Source organism: Taurulus bubalis (assembly GCF_910589615.1).
Source record: "Taurulus bubalis genome assembly, chromosome: 9".
Classification (NCBI taxonomy): domain Eukaryota; kingdom Metazoa; phylum Chordata; class Actinopteri; order Perciformes; family Cottidae; genus Taurulus; species Taurulus bubalis.
In genome coordinates this window covers 10,740,327-10,767,679 of record NC_136597.1, presented here as the reverse complement: position 1 = coordinate 10,767,679, position 27,353 = coordinate 10,740,327, and the positions used below count along the sequence as shown (strand labels likewise).

Below are 27,353 nucleotides of genomic sequence, written 5' to 3'. Positions count from 1 at the left end.
GCCATCAGTCATTTGATTATAGGGTATCTCAGTTTATCTGATGATTAATGGGGTTTTAGTGCTCTCTGTAGAGCCGTGGGCCACTTGAACTCTGCAGCCTGACCGGCAGGCATTTAAAGCCATGAAGACCCTAGAAATATGTGACTGCTGCTAATACAAAGAGGTGATGTGACCTTGGGTAATATGGTATTGTTCAATCGGGACATTTATATCATGCAAGCGCACTTTCAACATAAGACATGCAGACATATGCAGACATCTTTTCAAACATGTGCATGATCATATTTCCATGTAAGACACTGTTCAACTCATGCTGACAGAACAGGAAATTGCCAAATTGTCTGTATATGTCTGTCCAGACTTTATGATGATTTTAGATCATTGCAAAATCTAAAATAATGTGTATAACACAATTTTATATGTCTATATGTTTGTATGTTTTGTATTTCATCGCAGCTTAGGTGGCTCATTTAATCCCAGAGCGGAGGGTATGTTGCAGTGTGGGACAGAAGTTGCACAATCAGCCTCTCTCCTCTCATTCTTTTGAAAATATTTTTCTTCATTATCTTTTCAGCAATTACAAGACAGGTTTAATGTCCCCAAGGAACATTTCTTTGGAAATCTTCAAATGAGGCGTCTAATATCTCCTGACGTAACTGCTTCGCCAATTAGCCTCTCTGATAGCGATGTGAGGAGATTGTTTTTTTTACCTTAAAAAAGGGAAAGATTGTTCTAAACACTGCTCAGTTTCTGACATGTGTGAGCTCACACATATAGCTTGGGGAGTGGCGGAGAAACCAGACTTCATGCATTACAAAATACAAGATACATGACGTGCCATATGTTTTTCTTTCAAGTAAGTGTATTAGACCATGTAGCTTGCACACATACAGGTTCTAAACGCTGGAGCGAATGACATTGCCAGAAGCAGATTTTAAATTGTCTAGAGAGGAAATCGTGCTTTAGTATTTGTGTGAGTCATTTTCAAGGGTATGCAGCCAGTTTACGACAGGGAAAGGTCACCTGCGTAGTCAGCCCCACAAGCAACTTGCTCTTAATACAGACTAAATGGGTGTTGGCAAATAGTCTTTTAAAAATGCCTTTTTTTTGTCAGTCAGGGTCAGTTAGGGGATTAACTGGAAAAAGTGTGAACAAATAAGTACTTTTTAGTTAACACAAGAATAAATAAATGCATTTCATATGGGTAAAGTTAAAACTACAGCAAATGTGCAGGACACTAAGTCTTGAATAAGCAATAAACACCTAGTGTTTAAAATACCTGGTAAGAATGCACACCAAAATATACTGCTATTTTTGCCAAGGAAGCTGACAACATGGAGTGATCACAGAGGAGGGACTGTTATATTCTGGGACTCTGACTATGTTGTGTTTCTCTAAACTCAAACTGATAATGAGCCGGAAAGACAACAGGGATTGTGCATGCTGAATCAGTGCTTAGTGAATTTATTACAGCTAAATGTAGTTGTTTTAGTCCTTCACCCCATGCTGCCATTAAATGTCCCCGTGATTAGTGAGGCACACGCAGCCAACCTAATTATCCAATGCCACAGCCAAACCCTTCGCATGATTACAACAGTTTGCTTCTTATACTGCAATTATGTTCTTTGCAATGGCAAGAAGCTATAATTAAAGAGGAAATGTTTGCTTTGTGTGTGCGTCTGTGTGTGTGTGTTTTTGTGTGTGTAAATGTTCAGGTATCTACAGTACGTGCACGTACTGTATATGTGAATGAAAACCAACAAATATGCCCTTGCTGTAATTTTTTCAAATTGAAGCACTTTAGTTGCAGCTCCTCTGTCCACCTATTTCTGTTTTAAGAGCCTAATTGTAAAAAAAAGTTCTTAGGGCTTGTAGAAGTGATTATTTGCTGTGCGGAACAGGGATGCAATTTTCCATCCCTATAGGACAGAGAAATCCACCCGTACAGCATATTTGGCTGGTAACAGTGCTGATCAGGGCTGCAGCACCACGGAGAAGAAACGAAGGTAAAGTGGGTCAAGTGGATGTGGTTGTGATTCAATGATGTCAGGAGAGAGAGGTGAGATTGCGAGACAGTGTGCAATGTGAGAAAGTCCCAGACACAGTCGTGTTGCTCCACCAATCTTGCCTGACAGAAATATGGATGACATTGTGTTCTGTCATAAGTGTAGAGGAACAATCAGTGTGTCCATAGTCTATTATTAGAGCATTATAGATGTCCCTGTGGGGGAGGCTGGGGATTTCGGGAATGGGGATGAAGTGAAAGAATGTGCATTTTTCTTGCCAACAGGGGGCAGTGGAGCTGCAGCTTTGTGCCCACGTATCCTTGAGCTTGTGAGGGAGAGATGCACTCCCTCTGGTGAGTATTCCCTCCACAGCCTCACTCATGGGCATGTCAGTGTACAACCAGTATACTGTAGTGACATGAACACCAGCCGACCATTGTTCATGGAACATGAATGTGCTGGGTGGTGGAGCATATGCACGTCTGTGTGCACATGTGTTGGTGTGTGATCACACTCATTTGCATACAGAAGTGACCAGGGCTCAAGTGTGTCACACTCCAAAGTCCTCATGCAGACTCGGAGATGTGCCATAAGTGTCCTCTAGTGTCTAGATAATTATTAGATTCGATCACATGCATGTGGCGATAAGACACGCTGTTGCTCTGCACATGGAGCTAACCCAAAAAGCAACATGTTTGTTGGGTATATGGATTGGATTATTCTTTCTATTCATGATGCATCTTCTATTTCGTTGAGAATGGCTTTGCAGACAAAAACTTTCATTCTCTCAGACTTCCATGCACACAAACCTTCACGGGAGGGATGGAAACGAGAGCCTTGCTGTCCGTCATGTGGATCTCACAGAGATATATGAGGGGACATGGAAAGAGTAACCTGTCATATTGTTTCCCTTGGGTGTGCCCTTCTAGAGCTCGCCCCGAATCCTTTGTGTCTGCATTGGGAGGGGAAGCTATCTGTATCATGAGAAACAGGATCACCTGAGCAGAGAATGAGAAGATTCTTTCACTTCTCTCCGTTGCTGTCACTTTTTCCATCACCAATGCCGTTCTTTTCATTTTTATGCTCCTTTTCTTTCATTACCTTCACTCAACAGATGACTCATATTATGTCAGGTGAAGGTCTGGTCATCCCAAAATCCACCTTCATTGCTCTTTTATTCATCTCTCACCCCTCCAGTTTTCAAAATGTTTGCAGATGAACACTAATCGTCTCCTCTCTATGTGGATGACACACTAATTAATCAAGCACACCATGCTGGCCAATCCAGTAATGGCCAACAGCTTCTAGCACGCAGCTAGCTGGCAACAACCAGTTTGTACAACCCTGAAGGGTTGTGAGTTCACTACTGTATGTGTTTGTGTGCACAGCAGTTGTTCCTGGGTGGAAACATTGCAATATTACACCAGTTTGTCAATTTGTGTGTCTGTGCGTGGGGTTGTGTACAGTATGTGCACTCATTTAGTGAAACGTAATGTGTTTATGGCCCCCTGTTGAATCGGTCAAGCTCTGCTATGAAGCTGCTCATGTAATCGTAGTATGGTGGAGATATTATGCATTCTGGGCTCCCTCTCACCTCCGAAGGTTATTGGGCCTTACCACACATCAAATGTGTTCCACTTTTTTTGGTAAACCTCTCCCTCTCTATCTCCCCCTCTGTTTTTTTTATCTCTCTCTGGCACACCTTATATTTCATCACATATCTCTCTAGCAAACAGCAAACAGAAAAATGAACTCAATAATAATTGTGATCAAAGAGGCCTTTCCCTGTACAGAATATCCCACGATGATTTCTAGCCCTCCATTACAGTATTGTTTAGTTTGATCAGTTGTTTGAGGAGAGACTATTAGTATGCACATCCTATTGGAGGCTGCAGATTGCTATCTGTTAGATGGTAGATGTGTGTTATCTAGCAGGACTCTTTGATAATTCTTGCCTTGCCGAACATTCCACAAACATCCAAAAAACAAGGAAGTGTTTTGAATTTTGTTGATCCAGTTGATTGAATTTTAGAATGTGATGGTTGTTTGGGCCAACACATGTAAATATGCACACAAACACATATTCACATGCGCACACTAACACACAAGCTCAAACACAAATTCGGAAGACTTCTCATTAATTTATTTGCAGGGGAGAGGGAGAAAGGGATGTAGGCTGTGAAGGAGTGGAGAAGGATTGATGGAAGCAGGGAGGTACAGGCAAGGTGATTAAAAACTCAAGCTACAGATGTTTCTGGATCACTTCAAAGTGGCGTGCCTGCCAGTGCCAGCGCTGGGCATGATGCATTATTGAGATGGTGCCCACCTGGCACCTGGCGCTGATAGCACATGCCCGGTCCACCTGGTACCATGCAGTCACGTGGGTGGTACACTCTGGGTCACACCTCCCCACACAAGCCCAGCCCCCAGTGTGATGAAGGGCGTCAGGAGAAATAGCACACATGCTCAACACAGACCTCAAAGGCACTAAACTGGGGCATGTGCAGTTTGTTAACTTAGCTTCATAAATGAAAAGTGAGGAGACAGGGAAGTGTTCTTATGAAGCATTGCAATGCATTTCCTTTCCTTGTATATTGAATGAGATGTGGATATGTGACTATTTCTTTCCTATACCTACACAATGTATATCTTAAAAATCACTTTATTTCCTGTAATGTTTACACAATATTGTGTTGTATGCAGTGGGAAGATGAATGGAAATTAGATGACGCACTACAATATTGTTACAATAAATGATTGAAATGCAATGATGATAATTCAGTGGAGTCTGTATTAAGAGGAAAGCCTGGGCAGCTTTCTTGAATGTCTTTGGCTTTGAAGTAGCCTACGGTGTGGTGTTGATGCAATTCCTTCTGCTTAATATTTCAGAAGCCCCCTCAACCTTATATAAAGAATATTTAGAGGTCACATAGTGTGTTTGTGTGTGTGCATGAACATCTGTGTGTGTTTGCATGTGTCCCCAGACACCTGTACTCTCTTAGGGTGTAAGGAACAGACAGAGGCCAGAGCCACAGTCACAGGTCTCAGACCAGTGGGGTGTGAAATGAATCAGAGGGCCAACACACTCTCCCACTGCTGTACACATACACACATTCACTCAGTTGTGTTTGTGTGACGTGTATGTGTGTGTGTGTGAGAGAGAGAGAGAGAGCACTAGAAAGCACACAGAAAAAGAAAGAAGAGGGGACAGAGACAAGAAACTCTGTAAGACTTTCTGGAGAGAGATGGTGTTTGTCGTAATGGCTGTTTGGCTTCAATAGTTTAGTTTACTTCAGTTGCCAAGGCTGGATATACCAAGTGGGCCACGCAGGCAACTGCCCCGACTCTCCCCAGGCGCCCCAAAGGATCATTGCATGTCAATTGCTTTAGTTAATTTGATTACTTTCAAATTTGTGAGGGAATTTGTGTCGAAATGTTTCTAGGCTTTATTATTTCATTTCTTTACATACTCGCATGATGTGTATTCATAATTAGTGAGTTGTGGTCAAATGAAGGAGGGGATCTTTAATAAAAGGCATCAACATCTTAACTGATTGAATTTGAACTGGTGAAAAACAGTAACATGTATTTCATACACTATAATGTTGTTATAGTATACGCCACATTGCTCTTAAATAATACGGCTTAAAGGTTTATTTAGTTTATTTGGCTTTAATCTCTCTCACAACCTGCAACTTTTCTAAAAAAAAAAAAAGCAAAGATGCTCCAGCAACAAGAAACAGGGCGGCATCATGGAGCTTTTCCCGCTCTCTTGTTGGCTGGATCTGCTGTCAATCATCCCCGACGGCTCCGCAGCACCTCCCACAGACGCACAGCGGCAGCGCAGTTTCAGCCGACGATTTGCAAGGCACTTGCGGCTTGTCTGCAACGATAGGAGAAAAGAGGAGAGAAAGAGAGAACCTCACCTCCTCAAACAGCGAGTGAGGTAGGGGAAAAGAGACCAGAAAGCGCCAGAGAGAGAGAGAGAGAGAGAGAGAGAGAGAGAGAGAGAGAGAGAGAGAGAGAGAGAGAGAGAGAGAGAGAGAGAGAGAGAGAGAGGAGGCTGTGGAGTAAAAGGAAAGACAGCAGCGGCTTGGACCTCCAGCAGGGAGTGTTTAATTGTCTGCGCTTTATTGTAAAGTGTCCAGTTTCCACCACAGATTCGACATGTCATCGTCCGGTAAAGACAACAGCGGTGCCCAACATGCCAATTACGTGGGACCTTACCGTTTGGAGAAGACGCTCGGGAAAGGACAGACAGGTTAGTTGGGACAGCTTGCTCACCACAACCCTCTTTAATTGCACAATTTATTTTCGGAGCGCTCCGCGGCGAGTTGAAATTTGGCTGTGTGTGTGTGTGTCTGCAGGTGATAAATAACTAACCGTCTAGTTACAAACACCTGCCAAGCCTTGTGAGGATTTTTTTCTTTCGGTCGGGGTTCTTATGTCTCCGGCGAGCTGACATAATCATTGTTCACACAGCGGGACGAGGGGGTGTGGATTTAGGGGATGTTGCTTTACATTGGCTTGTTGGGTGTGCATTGGCGTTGGACTGGTTGTGTGTGTGTGTGTGTGTGTGTGTGTGTGTGTGTGTGTGTGTGTGTGTGTGTGTGTGTGTGTGTGTGTGTGTGTGTGTGTGTGTGTGTGTGTGTGTGTGTGTGTGTGGATGCAGTCCAACGCCGGAAACCATGACAGAGTGATGGGCTATGTAAAGGAACTTTTTGTGTCCCCGGTTAGAGAGAGTGTGTGTGTGTGTGTGTGTGTGTGTGTGTGTGTCCTGTGATTGGAGCTGTCACAGCGCCGTTAATCCCAATTTTCCTGATACATTGATCTATTCTTAGTCCGCATGCAGGCAGGGAGGCAAGCAGGCAGGCGTTTCTCCCATAGGCTCAGACTGCAATACCTGGGTTTCCTCCGATATGGAGGAGTGGGGTCCAACCATGACAGATTACATTATGGGACGCTCGCAGAGCTGGAAGAGAGCTATACACTGTTCCACATTCAGTCACCCCAGGGGATGTAACTGGGCTTCCTTAATAAGGAGCACATGCTTTATCTCAGCAGAGACAGCCATGACAGTGCAGTTTGTCAAAGTTGCATAGCACATGCATGGTGAAGGAGGATTCATTCTCTTTAATATTTCATGCTAGTTCAGGTGATGTTTGTGTGTGTGTGTGTGTGTGTGTGTGTGTGTGTGTGTGTTTCTCCTCATACAGCAGTTCAGCTGCATTGTCAGCTTGAGTATAGTGAGAATCCTTCTGCAGTCCAACTACAGTACATGCAGCCAGTGGATCCATGTGAAAGGAGAGGCCGGCACAGCCCTGGGTATAGGCAGAGATGGCAAGGGTGATGCAGCATGTTCTGTAAACTCACCACCCTTAAAGAGAGATGGAGAGAGAGAGAGACACACAGACAGTCGGTGACTTTTCCCTCTTCTACCCTCTCCACTGAGAGATTTTCCTCCCATCTGTTGTCTAAAACGTCTACAATAGGCGTTGCTTCCCCTACCCGCTCCAGCTGGTCATGCTGAGCAGCCGTGTGTGCGTGTAAGTGTAATGCGTGTTCTCTCAAACAGTATGCTTTCCCGAAATATTCTCCTCTGTCACTTCATTCACCTGGCGAGTCCCCAGCGTTCATTAATGGAGTTAGTCTCTTTGCCATACCCTTGTGTGTGTGTGTGTGTGTGCGCGTGCGCGTGTGTGCATGTGTGCGCCTTTATCATAACTTCATCATGCTCTTTGACTGTTGGACGGTACAGGACATTTTAGTCAGGCTACGCAAATCCCAAAACATGTTGCATCCATGCTGAGTGTAGCTCCACTCTGCAGCGTGGGTATGACTGTGGTGTGATCTCACAGTGTGATGTTGCAGACTACGTCCCAGTTGGTTCTTTCATAACAAATGCAGTATCAAAAATCCACTAGCATCTCCCTTTCTCCTGCTACTCCTATTTATCATTTGTGTTTAGAGGAGGGTCTCTCATTCACAGCCAGACTCGGCTCTCTTTCAGATAGCTCTCAAGAGTCTCTAATGGCTGTTTATGGTGGTATTGAGCCGGCACTGTGGGCTGCTGAGTACAGACGTTTAATGATATGGTTTCTCTGAGATCATCCACGGAGTGTTGAGGCAGGTTGCGATGCATTTCTCCTGCATAGCGTCAGATGTCAAAACCCTGGAAGCATATAAGCTACAGGTTAGCTTGGATCATGACTTGTGTCAAGCAGCTTGGCTCCTTAATTGCCGAATTTCAACGATATTCCACAGAGGCACCTTTCTGATGAGAAGATAATCCTTCTGAATGCTCTGTGTCCAGTTTCTCTATTACGTTTCCATGTTTCAAATGTGCAGCAATGGCGAGGCCCAGCATTATTTGTGTGTTTGAAAAATCATTTGGTTACTGGCATCTGTGTAGCTAGTCGAGGCCAAACCTATTCAGATTAATGACATAATATCCCATTCACTCATTAACCATTCGTTAATCTGTCAGATCTCTTTCCCGGGCCCCACGGAAAGGGTTGGCCTGGCAACTGTGAGCATCCAATGGGCCGGGCTCGATCATGAGTGGCGGCTGGGTCGTCCACTGGGCTAAATCTCCTGTGAGCTTTCCCAGCCTGCGTTTGGCTGGTATTATTAGAAGGGAGGAAGCGGAAGGCCTCTGGTTGATCTGGTTGTCCTGCTCAGAGAAGCGGTGCTCTTCACTGTTCATTAAGTGATTAGGCCTTGTGCTGACACACACACACACACGCGGCCACCAGAGTGGTTCTGGTTTGGCTTCCTGATCTAATCCCCTGCACAGCCAAAGTCTCCTCAGGCTCTCACTCACGTGGCCCAAAGGTATCATGGACTGGCCCACTGTAGCGTAGCAATTTAGCACCTCTGTGTTGCTGTAAAAGTCCAAATGCATAAATACATGAACAGTTCTACCACAATGTATAGTGCACAGTTTAAGCAGTAGGATGCATCTTTTTACCTTTTTTGTTTTAGTCAGTACACATGAGAAAGTATCACTTAGTGTGTACCAGACTTGTCATGTGTACGTCGATTCCCTCTTTGTCATATGTGCATTGGGGCCTGATAGGGTCTATAGATTTGGAGTACATGCATGGCTGGCTACTGATTGGGACTAAAGCCATTTTCAATGAATGGCAGAACCTGTGGGATGGTATAGGTCCAGTACTGTATGGGGTATGCATGCCTCAACAGCTGAGCAGTTTCCTCATAACTCTTGCACTGTCACACTGCAAAATTGCCAATCAACTTCTATTTGTATTTAACCCTGATTTAGCCCCATGTGTTCTGTGTTAGGTTGTCTCATTCACTGTATTTGCCTCGCAAGCCTCTAACCGATGGAAACTTGACTACTGAGTTAACATTTATTCAAACTTGGAACTCCCTTCGAAGGTCTCCATCACAGTAGGGTTTAGAGTAACAGCCTTCGTGTGTTATTGAATCCGAAAATCCACAATCTTCAGCTTTGTAAAACAAAGCTGAAGATTGTGGATTTTTGTTTTTGCCAGTGCAATGACTTAAGACGGGCTGAATCACCGCTCTGTTCCACTAATGCGTTCGAAAACACTGCCATGCTTTGCCTTTACTTTGTTCCTGAAGGCTGTTGATTAATGGAATAGAGGCCTATTGTGTGGAAAACACTGCCTGCTAATCCAGTGTAAATCCCTCCCCCCCTTTTTTTTTTTTAGCAAGACTTGGACATTGACAGGCTAAACGTTGGAGGTTGATGTGTAGGCTCCTTGATTCTTTGATTGACGTTTAGTGAGTGAAATCATCTGTGCTTTGGGGGCTTTTATATTGACTTCTCATCTGACAAAAAGCTGCTTGTGATGTTGTATCTTGCTTCCTCTTTCTCTGTTCACCGCTCTCTGTTTCTGTGTATCTGCTGGAGAGTTCTCGTTCTGGGTTCACCGGCCTTACAACGCATCCAGCTGTTTTTGTTGTCTCCCCGTCGGCGAAGGGCCGTTCAGTTTGTAACTCTTACTGTGGGCTTCACTGTTGCAGCATAACAAACGGTGAAGAAAAAGCTCTCATTTGTCTTTCTTTTCATTTATTTACACATACACACATTACAGTCAGACATGGCAGTCTGGTACATTGCACGGTAACGTAAAACCACTAATTCGACGTTGATTTATAGCTGGTGAGCCGGGCGTGGTTGATTCAGATCAATGGGCACTCCCAAAGATTTCCTGTCTGGAGGAAGAGATCCATACTGTCTCGCAGCACATGATATTCCTGATGATGACAAGTGAGTGGGCAATGCTCCGTCGATGCTGTCAATGAAAAACCACTTGGCAAATCCACAGAAACTAAAGGCCTCTGCGTGCGTATGTGTGTGTGTGTGTGTGTGTGTGTGTGTGCTGCTCGTGCGAGGTGCAGGTGCTCAAACTCCCGGTGACCTGTAGCCTCTGCGCCATTAAAATAATCTTGTTACCCGCGCCAAGCTCAAACACAGGTGTCTATCTCCCCTGTGTTCGCAAGATTACCCAGAAGAAGTTGGCAGCTTTGACCTAAAATTGTCGAGCGAGGGGAAATAAATGAAAGGCTGCGATGGTAGACCCATGTTTCAGTGGGAGTCTTTGGAGATTGTAGTCAGAAGCCCTGACCCAGTGGCTGTGCCGCGTTGCTCCCAGCTGGGTAGCACCCTTTGTTAGCAAGCTGGGAGCCAAGCCTGCATGATCTCAGCTGTTCGACTGTCTGGCTCCAACAGAGCCATGCTCCCTGAGCCCTGAAATGTATTGTAAACGGTGGGAGTGTATGCGTGAGTGTGTCTGTCCCTCAGCTGATGCATACAGTATGCTGTCTATTTGTGACCTTTTATGAATGGTTAACTCCTAATGTGTATGCATGCATTGGTGTTGCAGTCAAGTCCATTGGTGTGGCTAAGAAGCTGTGCCTTCAGTAAATTGAACCAGGACTTAGCCTGTATTTTCTTCACTGTCTGGGACTTTTGCTGAAGTTATATAATGATGATGGTCTCTGTCATTTAGTGCTCCTCTCCTCTCATCCGCCTCACTCCATCTCTCTCTCACTCTGTCCCTGTTCCCCTGGCCAGTCAAGATTCATACAGGGATTCAGCCATGTGGTAAATCAGACAAGACCTCGGTGGAATTGCATCGATTGGGAGGAATGTATGTAGCCAACGATTTTCATAGATTAATGATGAGGAAAGAGGTGGAGAACTGGGAGGAGGGGTGGAGAGAGAGAATGATGAAGGCAAGGAGGAGGAGGAGTAGAAGGAAAAAAAGACCCAAAAAAAGCTTGAACTGAGTGAGCATGAAGCGATCTTGAATGTTCTGACTGCAGTGGATGTTATTATTTAAGGCAACGTATTGATCATTCTCTTTATTATCTGCCCCTCCTCCCGGATTTTCATCTCTCTATTTCTGACCTCCAGAGGAGAAAAGGGCTCAATCTTTCGATGTGAGGTCAGTGAATAAGTGAAGGATTGCCCGTAACAGTCTCAGTGGCCGACCACGAATGTGTGTGTGTGTGTATTTATGTGTGTGTTTCTTGGACAGGCCCCATCGCATCCTATTTGGATTCCTCTCAACTCTGAGCATCCGCTGTTAGTGTTCCTCCGCCGTGTTTTACAGCGTGGAGAATCAGGTTAGAACGGCTTGGTTCTGGGGTCCAACACACTACACATGCACATACGTACACACACACACACACACATTTATGCTCATACAAACACAATCTTTTCCCTTCACTCAGTCCATCTCTCTCTCCCCGGCGCTGAGAATCCGCGGCCCTTCTCGGCTGCTGTGTTTCGTGTAATGTGTTATCACCTCATGATATTCAGAATTTCACAGCGCTAGTTTTCCAGCGCAGCAGAGAGAATGTAAGAAGAAACGCACCATTTTTCTTTTCACCTGTACTCCAAATTGATACATTTATATATGACTTCACACTGTTGCTAAAAGAAGACATGCCTGGCGATTTGGTTCTCCACATCTCTGTACCTGCCTCTGTCTTTGCGCACGTTTGAGGCAGCCAGTCAGCCATTCAGCCGGCCACTAAGACAGCTGCCTCATTTTTGGGGTCTTTGTCAACATGGCCCGTTTAAGACGTACAGTATATTTACCGTCTGTGCGTACAGCAGTAGGCTTAATCAGCCCGTTTCTCTCTCCTCTCTCTCACCCAGCTTAGATTAACCCTTGCTGAGCCGCCTGTCTGGCTCTGACTGTGAGAACGCTGAGTTGGTTGCCAAGGTTGGTTGTCTGGTTGTCATGGTTTCCCTGCTTGTTGCTGGTTCCCAGTCTGCCCTCATGAAGAAAGGAAGAGAACGCTCTCCATCTCTCTGGTGCTCACATTTCTCTCGCTCTTTAAGTGCCGGCAATCTAAAAGTTGACATCATTCTCGGTTGCTTTTCGTGCGTGTGAGTTGTCTTTATCTGACTTATTTCTGTTTATCTGCCTTGTCGCTCCATGCGACTGTAGAAATGAGTGTGTGAATGAATGCATGACTGTGTCTTCACATGTGTGCGCTGCATGCTGTGTGCTTGTGCGTGTGCTCAGACATAGGGTCATGGATCAGACAGGCTTGCCCTGCTCTGTGCTCTGCGCTGTGTGCTGTGTTCCCATTTAAATCTGGGAGATTAGCACATGTGGGGAGCCTCGGCTTTAGTTGCTGTCAGCTCAGCTAGCCTTGGCAGGCTGTCCTCAGATCAGGGTGGAAGCTCTGTGCTCATCCCTGCATTGCTGTCTGCCCTGCTGTACCTTATCCATTAACGAATAGATGGGTGGGCCGGTGACCTTGACTTTGGTACAGTTTTCTAACTGCTGCAGCACTCTCATACAATTCACACGGCCACATTTGTCACTGGCCTGCATGAAGGGATCTTCTTTTCAATATGGTGAAATGTTTCTTTTTCATTCTATCATTTCAATATTTGACATTATCCCGAAAAGCCCTTTTTTGCTATGTGTATTACATTTCCTTTTAAGAAGCTGTACATTTTCTTGCAGTTTCCCCCATTTCTCCCAAATTGAATATGTCTTCACATAGCTAGACAACAAGTTTGTGGTTTAGTATCCAAGTATAGAACTTGCTTAAATGTACATATTGAGCCAACTTGTCCATTTCACTTGGGACGCCTTTACAATTACGAAAATATCACTTTGGAAGTTTTACTTATTGAATTATTACTGCATAATAGTGGGTTAGAGTGGCTAGAGTGAATGAATGGTTTTTTAAATTACACAAAACCGCTTTGCTTCAGTAGACCTGCTGGCAACTCCCCTTGGACTGTTTTCCAAGAAGAAGTACATGAATGAAAATGTGCGCTCATTTACTATGTGCAGTGCATCCCAGGTGGCAGAGGCAGGGTAATTGTGATGCATTCAGAGTTTTTCACTGCCACTCGTTCTGTTGTCAGCTCTTTAGGCTGAAGCACAATGTCGCCCATGCCTGTTACACCTGAGATGTGGCTTGGCATGTGAAGTGAAGCAGACAGCTCTCAACGAGATTAAGTTAGATGAGCATGACTGGTCACAAACCAACAACCTGCGCGGGCTGCTCATCTCCGTGGCACCGACTTCTGACACTTGGCCAGACTAAAGAGAATTAGCACTATATTAGCCAGGTTGCCTTATTTTATCTCCGCTGGGAACATCAAATAGTCTGTGTTATTCATAGGGAAAAGGAGGAGGGCAGGTTCCGTTTGCTATTCTGATGACGTTAGGTTGTGTTGTTGCCAGTTTACAGAACAACCACCTGGATCACAGGTGTCACTGCATCAGTGGTCCAGCCAAGACAAACTGTTTCTTCTGTTTGCTTTGCCTGGGGTGCTTCTTCATCAAAAGATGTGTCAGTGCAGCGAGTCTGCTGCCATATCAAATCCTCTGTATGTATTAGGGTGAAATCAGATCACAGGGAGATGTCATATTTAAAGCAGCGAGTCTAGGAGTCTTTGTGTTTTCTCCCATCTGGCCTGAGTTTTAGGTTCAGTCTGTGCTATTTTCCTCTAAATCTCTGGCCTTGTAGTGCTGTACTGGTTTGTTAAAGTATCTCTTTTAACATTCTGTATTCATATTGTCTTAAGCGTCACCAAAACTATTTTCACTGTATTGAACTTCCACATGCTCTCATGTGACCTAACCAGAAATCGTACAACAATTTTTCTCTCATTTGTAGGTTTAAAAAAAGAAAACAAAGTTAAGCCCATATGTATTTTGTAATGAATAATACGTTTGCTTTTCCCTTCAATCCAATTCCATACTGCTGTGTGGTCAGAAGCTGTAAAGAAGGCCTTTGTACAGAAGGAATAATCCACACAATAAGGCACACTTGATCTCTTTCTTCTTTACTTTCTGTTTCTTTGGTGTCTTATCTTTTATCTGGCTCCCCCCCCCCACCTCCCCCCCCCCCCCCCCCCCCCCCCCTCTTTCCTGACAAATGGAACAGGTGATGGAGTGATTAAGGGAAAGAGCGATAAAGTAGGGGAAGGTTTCATCTCTTCATCCCAGATGGTTGACTTTTAAAATTCATCACTAAAAGCTGCTTATTTCTGAGCCGATGTTGCTGCTGCATTTTGTTTTTTTTTTGCGCCATGTGTGTGTGTATGTACTTGTCTGAGTGCTAGTGCTTTAGTGTGCACTGTGTGCTCCGGTTTAACGGGCTCTTTGCAGATACATAACAGCGTCTGAGAGCTGTAACTCATAGGACGCGGATGAACATGAGAGAGACGGAGAAGAGGGGGGCCAGGCTCACAAAAGGAGAGCGTTTCTGAGTGAGGAAAAGAGTCACAGCAGTAAAGCATCTCTCAGGGTCAGTGCCTCTATTATCATTCAAATCCAGCCCACACAACCACACAGTTGCGCACACGCGGTGCAAAAAACAAAAACGGAGGCATGCACACTAACACAGACACAGGAATGTGCTGTGCAGCAGTAGAGGGGATGCTGTTTAGACTCTACAGGAATCCCAGCTCTCCCTCTGACTGCAGCAGAGCTCTGACGTCATCAGTGGAGGAAATGCACCCACAGCAGGAAGAATTGCTCACAGTACAGAGCTGGAGGGGATGCACACGCACACGCACACACGCACACGCACACACACACACACACACACACGCACACACACACACACACACACACACACGCACACACACACACACACACACACACACACACACACACACACTCACACACCATGCCTTTAGGACATTTAGGAAGCTGTTCCCTCTACCCTTCACTCCTGTCCTCTGTTCAACCTCACAAGAGTTTACCTGTCAGTGCAGGCACTTTGCAAAGTGTTTCTTTCATACAGTCAGTTTATAGAGAGCTGTGTTGATGTAGCTGATGTAGTGATTTGCACATATATATGTTTGTATGAACTAGGCTGCCTCAATGCTTTGATGTGAAGAGTCAGTAGCCATAGCAACACACAGACACATTTTCATGTGCTATTTCACATGCTGAGGGCGCGAGTGTGGCTCCGCTCAAGTAAGTTATTATTTGGTTGGTCAGCTGTATTTGCTGTCCTCAGTGCTGATGTATTATGGTTTGTATAATGAGAGCTTGAATGTGAGCCAGTAGAGCCCATGTCCATTTGTCTGCGTCTCTACGCACGCAAGCCTGTGTGGGTTTAAGAAAAACTGACAACATATGCAGCCCTGCGTGCGACACCGCATGACTCATATGAGTGTATTATTATGATCATCGTTATGACAGTTATTTTTCTCTTTGTGTAATGCGCACTCCACCTGTTTGCTTTGCTGGACGCGCAGTAGCAGCTTCCTCTGGCTTATTTTGAAAATGGGCCCGGAGTAAAACTTTTTTGAGCTGCACATGTGTTTCTTCGTTGAAAGAAGAGCAAAGGAAGTATTATTCTCTTCTCCCGACTTGCTTCTGCATGAGTTTGATTGACAGATGGTTCCTCCTATCACCTGCCAAGTATTGGTTTTATGTAACAAACCATCTGGCGGGTCAGCTTGATGGAGTGCATCACTCAAACAAACAGTGATGACATTATTTTCGGGTTATATGTTGAGGATGACACCCCGCCTCACTGGTTTTATAGTTGATGAAACTGACTTCCTGCCTTTTTGAATCGCATTTATTACAGTCAACATATGACAAAGGAACATATTCCGTATTGGCTAGTATTCCTTATGAACAAAATAACCTGATAAAACAGCCAAACTACTCTCCTGATGTTTATTATGGTTACCTTTATAGACACTCAGCAACCCATTCCCTCTTTAATATCTCTGTATCCATTATTCCGCTTTTACGAAACGTCTTCCCACTCCCTTCCTTCTTGACTCCTCTTCCTCCTGCTTATTTGTTTCCATGCTTCCTGCCTAATGGAGCTATACCCCATGCAGCCTCCAGGCCTCCTACTGTCATTCTGCTCAGGTAGAGCTCATTTCATGCGGGATGATTAGATCTCATTGGCAGCAATTCATGGCTGGATACGCCAGAGTGTCGTGGGCCTGCATAAAAGCAGAAGGAATTCAATTAAATCTCTTCATATACTCCCTTGCAGTATCTGCCGATCTACACATAACATGGCAGAGCATTACACATACAGTATGCACGTACACTAATTTCACATTCAAAACAGATACACAAGCAAGTGTGAATGTAAAAAATACAGTTTCACATACAGTAGAGTAGGTGTTTATACATACTGTATGCTATATTGGATTATATGGCAAAAGCTTGTTAATTGTCCCTCTCCGTTCATTTATCTCATCACTTTCACACTGTTTCCCATGGAAAAACTAATTGTAGCATTGAAAATAGAAACTCCCGCACCCAACCATTTGTGAGTATGTGTATAAATTACTAACTGTGTTAATAATTTAATGCGACAGGAGACTATCGTGGTACGTCGAATGGAATAAGAAGATCCTGTGTTGCTTTATGGGCCAGAGCTTGTTATTGCGTGTAAAGAGTGATTGGAGCAGTATGTATCATAATACTTCATGTAGCCAAACCACAGGGGAAGATGGCAACAGTAATTTGACATTGATATCTCTGTGTGTGCGTGTGCGTGTGCGTGTGTGTGTGTGTGTGTGTGTGTGTGCACGTGTGTGTGTGTGTGTGCACGTGTGTGTGTGTGTGTGTGTCATTTTCTCACATCTCATCATTAAGTTTTTTTGTTTTTTTCAAGTCTCACAGCATTGTGGTTGCCAATATTATACAATGCAATGCTTGCAGTAATGAGGTATTTCATAGTTTAAAAACATGTATACATGTCTGCAGACTGAACAAGAAATAATAACATAATTGATGCATTGGTCAATGCTACCACTATATGTATGCCTGTTTTGTATTGTGCTTGTGATTTGTCTTGTATATAATGATTGTTGTTTTCATGTTAGATTTCTTTCCCCCCTACTAAAGTCCTTTGTCTTAAATAAAGGTAAATAGATTGAATAGATAAGTGTAGCCCACTACTCCATTCCTCCTAATGAGAAATTTAGAGGGATAATTGATTTTTACGACGATAAATCAAGGCTGTCTTAAAGGGAAAATTCGCCACCTTTTTATGTGGATGTCCAATCAGTGCTGATAGTTAATGTAGTTCACTGAAGAAATAAATGACCCAGAGCTATATTGACCCAAGAAGCTGTGGCTCCACGCACCAGGATGAGGTGCAAGCAGCAAGTTTGCTTTGATAAATAAAAAATAACAAAAACTCATGAAATGTCAAAGAAGGAAATACCCTTCTGAACATAAATCTAAACCAAAAGATACAATTGTAAATTTTCTAAATTTAAGTTTCTCTCTTAGACTGACAAAGACAAATTGCTTTGTTGTATCGTTGAAAAAAATAGACTTCATTCAAACTTGGCAGAAAGCAAGTAAAACTCACTAAAATCATTATTCCGTTTGGTCTTTTTAATTAATGTTTCAACAACCAGTAACTCTGGTTTGGTCAGAACAAATCCCACACGCTGTCTGTCTCTGCGACGGCCCGCTGAGCAGCTGCACTGCCGCAGCGGCTTGTTGGCGGTTCTGACGCCTTCTTCGGAGGCAGACCTTTATATTAAAAATACAATGATAAACAAATTGCTCCCAAATTGCTCTGCAGTTTATCTTCGGGATTCAGAAGTAGATCTCCAGCACTCCTTTGTTACGAAAGGAGTTCTTCCATAAGAACAACAGATTTTGCAGCTGCGCACCCGAGACACAGAACACAAACGCAGATGTATTTCACACTATATACTGAAATATACGGAAATAGGTAGATTTTTACATTTTCCCTGTAAAGTTTAGGCAGACAGGAGATCCCTTATCTTCGTTCCTTTTTAAATGGGGAACATTTGGTGCAGTTGGCTCACGTTTCTAATGCCCGTAAGCTTGTGATTGTATCTGTACTTGGGCTGATTAGGCTACCATGAGATCTGGATTTATTACTGTCTTCGCCGGTGTCATTATACTTCAACCTCTTATATTCACTCCTTAATGAGACTTCATGAAATATTCAAACCTTTACCTGAAGGAGTTCTGTGTGTGTGATTTCCTGTGTGTGTGCGCGTCGAGCTCTGTATTCTTGCATTATCCCTGTCTGCTCCCTAGCACTTTTTGATCTCTCTCTTAGTACTGACAAATACATCTAGACAAAAGACAGTTCTACACGAGAATACATTTCCAGACAGGATTTGAGTCGGCATAATGATGTGTTATTCCAGATATTACTATCCTTGCTGATGACGAGTCCAGGCAACATCAGGCTCATTAAGCCCGAGAGAGATGTGCTTGTTCCCTGGGTGTGTGTTACCTTACCCTGGGCCTCCTCTCTTTTTATTTATTTCTCACCCTCTTTCTTTCTCTGTCTGTCTCTCTCAGAGCACAACACTAGATCAAGTAGACCTTTTAATTAAAAGACACATTTTCTCTGCCCACTACACACTATAAATAGGCTGAGGACACAAACACAAGTGCACACACGGTACCGGCCGCCTCCTTTTCTAAAACATATACAGTGGGGTTTAAATCACTCCATGAAAGGAGAGCTGAACTTTGAGGACACCACCTGATTCCTCATGCTCTTAATTCTCCCACTTGTCCAGGAGAGGTAGTTAATACACCCCCCTCGTTTTGTTTGACTTCAGGAGAAGACCTTCCCTCCTGCCTTTGTCTCCTTTTGAAGAGCTCTTTAATGAAGTGCTCTTGTTCCCTGTGAATTATACTGGAGTAGTTTCAATGTCACGTGTGAGAAGTGCCAGGTATGGGGCCACAAAGATGAGAGATGAGTACCAAGAGCTCACAGAGGCCGGCCCGTGGGGCCTGGGATATGTGTCCAGACTGCGGAGTAATTCATTAGGCAAGTCCCAGGACTCGCATCAGGCCTCTTCTGGTTTACAGAGAGGCTCCCTGCCAGATGTGGCCCTTACCTTTACATGTGCCTCACACACTCTGATATCTTACATCGAGGGTAAGATTGGTTGGTGGAGAGGGAGAGATGAGTCTGCTATCAATGTGGCCGTATCGAAGCAGTCCCGTATAAAGTGATTACTGATCTCCCTTTGGGCGCTTTCACAGTTTAATGGCTAAAGCAAACGAATGGCACTCATTTTATAAAAAGCTTCGAGGCAGCTTGTGTTATTAATGTTGTTTGAATGTATTTTAAATGTATTGTACTGATTTAAAAGCCTCGCTGTGTGCGTGCGTGCGTGCGTGTGTGTGTAGTTTCACGGCCCTTAGCATGTGTACAGTGGCCATTTGTTCTAACCTCAAACCCAAAGGTTGCCTTGCACCCATAGCTATTTTATAATTCACGCTCAACTAACAGTACATGCACTCACATACTCTCTCTTGTGCACATGTGGACATGCATGCAGCTACGTCCTACGGAGGACCTGACGCACATGCCGACTGCTCCAAAGTGGTGCACATGTGAATATCCACCCAGGATTTTATCTGTGTGTGCATATGCTGCATGCACATCATATCTGTGTGTGTGTGTGTGTGTGTGTGTGTGTGTGTGTGTGTGTGTGTGTGTGTGTGTGTGTGTGTGTGTGTGTGTGTGATTAATCTCTGAGGGCCAGAGGTGATGGGGTCAGAGTGGATGGGCCTGTGGAGCTAATGACAGTGATTAAGAGGAGGGGTTGGAGGGGTTTAACCTTCATCAGGTTCTCCCCCTCAACACGCTGCCCCCTCAGGACATCGGTAACCTTATCAGGGGTGAGATGAGCTGAACACTGCCGAGAAGAAACCAGTGGACATGTTCCATCTGACACTTATGCCCTAATAACTGGAGTCAACTGTCTTCTCCTCTTCTCTGTCCTGGAATCTTTGTTTCCAGGTTAATGGCTAATCTGATAACATTGTGATTACATAGTTGGGTGACTCTCACTTCTTTCACCTTGTTGGATTTTTCACACAATATCATAGTATAACTTTTTATGAAATGGAACTTCTTTTCTTTTATTTTGCAGGTTTGTAGAGAGTTTACAATTTATTTTTTTATAACATAGTAGTACTCTCCCAAAGACTAGATCTTATTAATTGTATATGTAAGCAGTTATTTAAGCAGTTTAATATGTGGCTATTTAAAATAAGCATGAGGTGATTTATTTCATTCATTTAGCTGTGCAGTGTGTTGCAGGGCAAGTTTAAATGTGCCCCAAAGCCTCTATTGGCAATTTGAAATATCATTTGAAAACCGCCGTGGTTGCTCTCATATAATTCTCACATAATTTATAAGCCTTTGTCAATTTGCAAAAATAGTCTCAAGTGGCACACAACGATAGCCGAGTGATGGGAAAGGAACATCTTGTGTTTGCATTGTTTGACAAGAGCAGTATGAAACTTCCAAAGTTCCTCAAACGGTAATCATTTGGATGAGTGATTAGTCCAATTATAATAACACAAATAATGCTCTGCGTTTATATTAGTTCAGCCAGTTAGTAAAAACAAGTTAATTAAGCCAAGCCACATTATCCTACGAGATATTATTTTATTTGGACATGTAATCGCTTTTAAATTGCCTGGCTGCTTACATATTTCCAATCAAAGATTTCAAATGATCCCCATCATATTCAAATCACTGGTAGCCTTTCTTTAATAGGGGTTCGACCGAATTTCCCAGCCTGTTGAGACATACAAGTTAAATCTTCAGCCCAGCGAAGGGGTGAGACCGAACTAAGAGCTGAGGTCTTTTTAATAGGTTTTACCAACCAGCTTGCTTTCCTTTTTCCTTATTTTCATCCTATTTTTCTATTTTTTCTGCCTGTCCAACTCTTCCTTCCTGTCTCAGCCTCCCTCACCACTTTCCCTGTGCCTTTCAGCGTCAACCTGCTATTTCTCTCGTCCTCCATCTCTCTGTATTACCCTTTCTCAGCCTAATGGGATCACCGGTGAACATGTCTCCCTTTCTAGCTTTGCTCTCTACGATATCCTCACTTATCGCTGTGAAGTTAATGAAATGGAGTACAAGAATGACCTCTTCCTTACCTATAGTATCATCCCAACCCCCTCTCTTTTTAAATATCTCTTTTCTTGTGTCCTTGCGGTTTCTTCCGCCTGACTTTGAATCTTGATTTCCTCTGGTTCATGCCTCAAAAGATTGTTTGAAATATAATTGAATTCGCTCCTCTCCTTTCTTTGACTCTTAATCCTATTATTTGCACACAATCAATAAAGCTGTAAATGCATTTATTCCCTTTCATCAGTATTGTTTTCTCCCACAATCCTTTTTAAATTGCTGTATGATAGAGCCCTACCTAATAATGAAATTGAAGTCCAGCATGCACATAATGCTGTGTGTTCGGTAAGCACAAACACCACCTGCCTTCTTTTATGATGTATTTCCCCTCACAGACAATATTAGGCTTTTATCAGTGACCCAGAGTCTTTTTGTATAGGTTGTAATATACTGTGTGTGTGTGTGTATATTGGGTATGCATCAGTGCTTTCATCTCAAACCTCTCTACCTGTCAGAAATGTCACACATGGTGTTGCCCACACAGATGGCTTTGTTGGTGGGCTGTATGATGCTGTCACTGTGTGTGTGTGTGTGTGTGTGTGTGTGTGTGTGTGTGTGTGTGTGTGTGTGTGTGTGTGTGTGTGTGCGCGCGCGCGCGCGCGCTGTGTGACGGGTCTCTGAGAGTCATGGACAAATGCTGCCTGTAGCCTGGCTCATGGGTTAGTCAATAAGGAAAATACATTTGTGCTCTGGAGAAATTATCTGTCACACACGCACATGCACCCGCACACAAATTGAGCACATGCAAGCACACCACATGCGCTGGCCCACCCGGTGAGTTCAGACAGCATGTCAGCGTCTCACAGTGAGTGGTTCCAATCAAGACAGTGATGCTGATGTCCGACCCCCCTCTGCTTGTAGTCAGTCACCCTCTTATAACCCTCACGCCTACGCAAACACACTAAACCAACACATGTACATTACTATATATTCACACCCTATTTGAGCACAAGAGGAAGCTGTGTGTGATTTGAGCACCTGCTGTAGGGAGAGAGGGAGTGTCCGTTATTTATATACCCTGTTTGTGTGTATTACTGCACCCGTTTGCTTCTGTACCCTCTGGACAGCATTGTAGTCGCATATGACCACCATAGTGAACATCTGTATGGACAGAAAGCATAGAAGATTCTATTTAATTTCCCCTTCTTTGGACTCTTTCTATTTTTTTCCCCCACCCTGCATTACACGTTTCATTCCAATAATGGCTTCTGGCTTCATCATTTCCCCTAATAGCTGTGATCAGAGGGACAAAGATAGAAAGGCCTCAAGAATAGAGACGGGTGAGGATGTTGCTCCTGGCTTTGATGATACACAGCATACAGTCATGCGCTGTACATTTCACCGGCCCTTTGAAACTCCTGGCCACATTACGCTGGCGGACTGCCTCTATTTGAAGGGAAAAGTATGTCATCAAAGGCCCATGAGGGAATGGTACCGATTTCTCTGAAATGCAGGGGAAATCAGAATCTAGGCCTACAGCTAACGCGTATTCCCATTATCACTTTATCGTCAATCATTTTTTGGGTGATTTGGGGATAAATTGATTGGTGTATGACATGTCGGAAAATGGTGAAAATTCCCAGAGCCTAAAGAGGCATCAACAGTGTGAGGACCATAATGAGCCCTTTGGTGAGGTCCAGTCTTAATGAAGGAAGATTTTGGAACATGTTGATGGAGATCTGTGCAGTGTGAGAGGGAAATATGAATGTGATTTTACTCTAGGAAAGTAAGTATGCAGAATTATATGGAAAGAAGGGAAAATGGGTACATAAGAAGAGAAGGAATAAATGGATGGGTATCGCATGAGAGAAAAAGAGAAGCAGTTTATCCACAAGGATTAAATCTCATTCTGGCCCGGCCCTGCGAGATTACCAACTTGCCCACTCAAGTGCTATGAAAACTCAGATTAGGCACGCACACATGTGTGCACACACCCACACGCACAACCACGTGCATGCTCATAAACACACAAACAATATAGTGGATTAGACCTCGCTGCTAACCCACGGGCCAAAGAGGAGCAGATGGCTGCCCTTTGTATTGTTATGTAACCCTTCTGAGAACCCAACCACATTCAAACACAAATTCACATGCATGTACATTATTCTACATATTTGATGGACCTTTTGTGTTGCCAAATCGGAGTAAAAATAAAAAAGAAGTGCAGGGGATGACTGAAAAAGAGGATGAGTAGAGGAACCGAGAAATGGAGGCGGAAGACAGACAGACTGCAAAGAAGTGAGAACGCAGTGGCACGATGCCAGGAGGTTTGGAGAAGTGCCAGATGAGCACGCACATAGACACATACATACACACACACACGCACACACAAAGAACACACCCGGTAGGGTGCTTGGGCGAGCCAAGGTGACCTGACAAGGTGATGGAAGGGTCACCATGCCAACGGGGCTGACTGATGTCAAAGTGGCAATCTAAGTCAGAGGCCATGGAAAGAGGGGCCAGGGGCGTGCGTGCGTGTGCGTGTGCGTGTGTGTGTGTGTGTGTGTGTGTGTGTGGGGAGTCAGTCCCTAAGAGTACTCGCTGACAAGCTGACATTGAGAGAGTCTGTATTGTACTACAATATGGGGCAGTTGTAGGGCAAGAAACCCATTAACTCAGGTTGGTCTTTGTGCTGTTCTGAGACTGAGATACATGAGTACATTTGAAAAGAATATGTCGGGTTTTGGGAGGTTGGTCCAGCAATCAAATTGGCTTTTAATTGATGGGAGCACATACAAAATGATGTTTTGCAAGATACTAAGTGAAATATCGGGATAATGCCGGGTTCGCACTGTGGTTTTCGTCCTTTCGGTTCTCATGTAAACCAATTGGTCTGTTCACAAGGGACACGCTGTGCAGCTCTGCGTGCCACAATACATCTGGCAAGAATATTGTCATAATATACTACCCTATAAACAATATAGATGATATATTATATATGATATAAAAGATCAGACTCTGATAGATGATAAACTATGCATCCCGCTCACTGCTCTCATCTTTCTCTCCCTGCTGTTCTCAACGCTCACTAAATATATTTTATTTAATCCATACAAAAAGTATGATAATGGCACATTGTACAGGTGTTATGTGCTGGGCATTTCATTTGGCCAGTGTCTATGTAACCAATGGAGACTCTTCTTCCAACCAAGAAATAGAAAACTATAGAAAATGCCTATATCCCAAAATGTCAAACAATTGCTTTAAATGTTAAAATATTTAGAAATATATTTTCCACCCTTAAAGTAATAGTCTTCATTTTAAATAATTAATACAGAATGCAGCCAGGTTAAGCAGTTTTGTGAATTTATGTGAAATATAATCAAAATGATTGATGAAAAGATTGCACATGTATTAAATACTGAATATACAAAATGAGGGTCAGTTATAAAATCTTTGCTTATTAATTAACTAATTCAAGCCTCTGGGACATGCAACAACGTGACAGTTCTCCGCTGTCAAAATACATTTCTTTAATAACTCCCTGCTGACGGCTGCAGTGACAGACTTTTCTCTTTAGAGTTTATACTTTGTCCACCTCAGCCTCAATGGCCATTTGCCATAAATCACCCACAGTTTATCTTTTCTCAACTCGTTTCAGTCGGCCTATATTTGAAACCGTGATTCATTCGGAAAGGTCTCTGTCGGTCTCGGTGAGATTCTTTGTCTTGCTGTCGCCCTGCTGTCCCCCGTATGCCTCGTTATTAGCAGCTAGCTGGGCGGCGAGGGGCTCATAATCTCCACCCCTCCTCAGTCCCCTGTCCATGCTCCCTCAAGGATGAGCTTGCAGACAACACAGGCAACTAATTACCCACAATGATTCACTGGTTTCCATTACACATTACAGAAACAGACAGATAGGCAGCAGGGCGATCTAACCAATCCCTCTGGGTCTGGATGACACCACACTCATTTGTATGTTCGCACAAACGCAGATAACACAAAGGAACTCGAGCAGCTATGCGCTCAGATGTGCGTCATGTTCAGTTTCATTGCCTCAGTGTGTCATTTTCACACACAATACTTGCTCATCATTTCTCTGAGCCTGCTCTATCCCAGGGATAATGTACCTTGAGATAAATACACCTTTTTTGCTCAGGATAATAAGACGTAGTAAGACGTAATATGTCCTTTTTTAGAAGTTGTTTCACAGTTGTTGCACATGAGCTTGTATTTGACTTTGGGAGGCATTTGTGTAGTCATAAAACAACTTGTAATCTTTAGTGTAACCATGGTGTGTGACACAGTGAAGGATCCCAAGAAAAAGCTACAAAATATGGGGGAATAAAGAAGGCGTTGACAGAATTAATGTTGGAATAAACCAGGAAGAAGTGGTTGAATATGACCCATGAGTTAGAAGCTTTCTATTGTTTTTAAGCCACTAGTCGAGGGCCTTTAATTTCTCATTGGGAAATGTAGTGTTTATGTGGATTGTTTAAGGTGAACGTTTTCTGTATCATATACATCATATAAACACTGTTTATTGCCAAGCAGTTTTTCTTAACAGCCATTGTGTTTCAATCTGGCCTATATGTGTTATAACCTCACCAGGTGTTTATCACCCAAACCATTGTTGGTTCATATATTGAGTGGTCATCTGTAGAACAAAGGGACGTCTGATGGTGAACTCTCTGGACCTTAATGCCGCAAAGGTTACTCTAAGGTCATCTCACGATCTCTGGCTTATTGTGCGGTTGCTCCTTGGAGACAAGTATTCAGCAACCACTGGTTCTCTCTCTGTGTCTGACTCTTGACTGCTATTAGTTCCTGGGTTTAGTCCATCTCTTATTTATAAGTACATATCTGCTCATGCATACATATTCAGGCCAGGGCTGCGGCGCTGGAATGATCGGGTCTCCCATCACTCACTGTGGAGAGGGAAAGACGTTTGGTAACGCACAACCTCAGGCAGCGGGGTGATTGAAGCCAGCCTGAAATTTGGGTGACACACTCACACACACGCATGCATTGCACATATACGCACATATGTGCTGACACGCGCACATTGAAACTCACGTGCAAACAGAGTGATAATGATAGTCTAGCAACCGTTCATTTTTTTTGTGAGAACAGTGATTGCACAAAGCCAAAGACACACACTCTCACTTACTTCAGATGTTATCTACCCTTTCAACCTTTGCTTCTGTATTTCTATTTTTTTCTTCTTCTACCTCCCTGCTACTGGTAAATCCCTGACATGACGGGGCCCCCCTCTTTTTCGGCCCCCCATGGCTGCCTGTCAGACGGCTGACAATAGGGACTGGGGCACATTTGCCTTTCTAAAGAGGCAACGCTGCTTCACCCTTCCTCCCTACTGCACTTCCTCTCTCTCTCCTCGTCTTCCTCTTTGCTCCATCTTTCCCCCATCTCTTGCTGTCAACCGTGATAACTCATTAATATGTCACAGACCTGTGTGTGTCTTCCTGGGTGTGTTACACGGGGCCTATCAGTGAGCAAAGAGCTTTGTGATTGGGTTAAACACAGGGACTTGAGTGAGGTAAAGGCCAAACATGCTCTCTCATGTGAGTGGACTCATCACCGTGTACATGCCAGATAACCAAAATAAAGGTCAGAAATATGTGGAGCAAGCCCCCGCAAATGCAATGTTTATTTTATATTTACACAATGTGTGACACCCTGCAGAACCAGAAATGCCTGTGTGTTTGAGTTGACTTTAGCTGTGGATGTAATTAAAGAAAAACTGCATAAATGAGACAATTGATACCACTCTCATGCCTGTAAGGTAAATATAAAGCTACCGCCAGCAACCAAGCCACCTTTTTCCATCTAATTCCAGTATTTTTGTGAAAATAAGCTAACCAGCTGGTGACGCCAGCTTTAGTATGAATGCAAGAAATAGAGCCTGTTTCATACTTTTGTTTTGCACAC

At 43.8% G+C, this 27,353-nt stretch overlaps 1 protein-coding gene across 1 annotated transcript in view; it reads left to right on the top strand.

Annotated features, from left to right (window-relative positions):
* Positions 1-6,173: 6,173 nt before the first annotated feature.
* Positions 6,174-27,353, top strand: part of LOC306740882 (serine/threonine-protein kinase BRSK2-like) — a gene marked incomplete at both ends in the record, with an annotated part of 148,087 nt that continues 126,907 nt past the window's right edge. The window contains one exon of the mRNA XM_079223120.1: positions 6,174-6,267. Within this exon, the coding sequence (XP_079079246.1) occupies positions 6,174-6,267 (94 nt within the window). The remainder of the gene's footprint in view (positions 6,268-27,353) is intronic.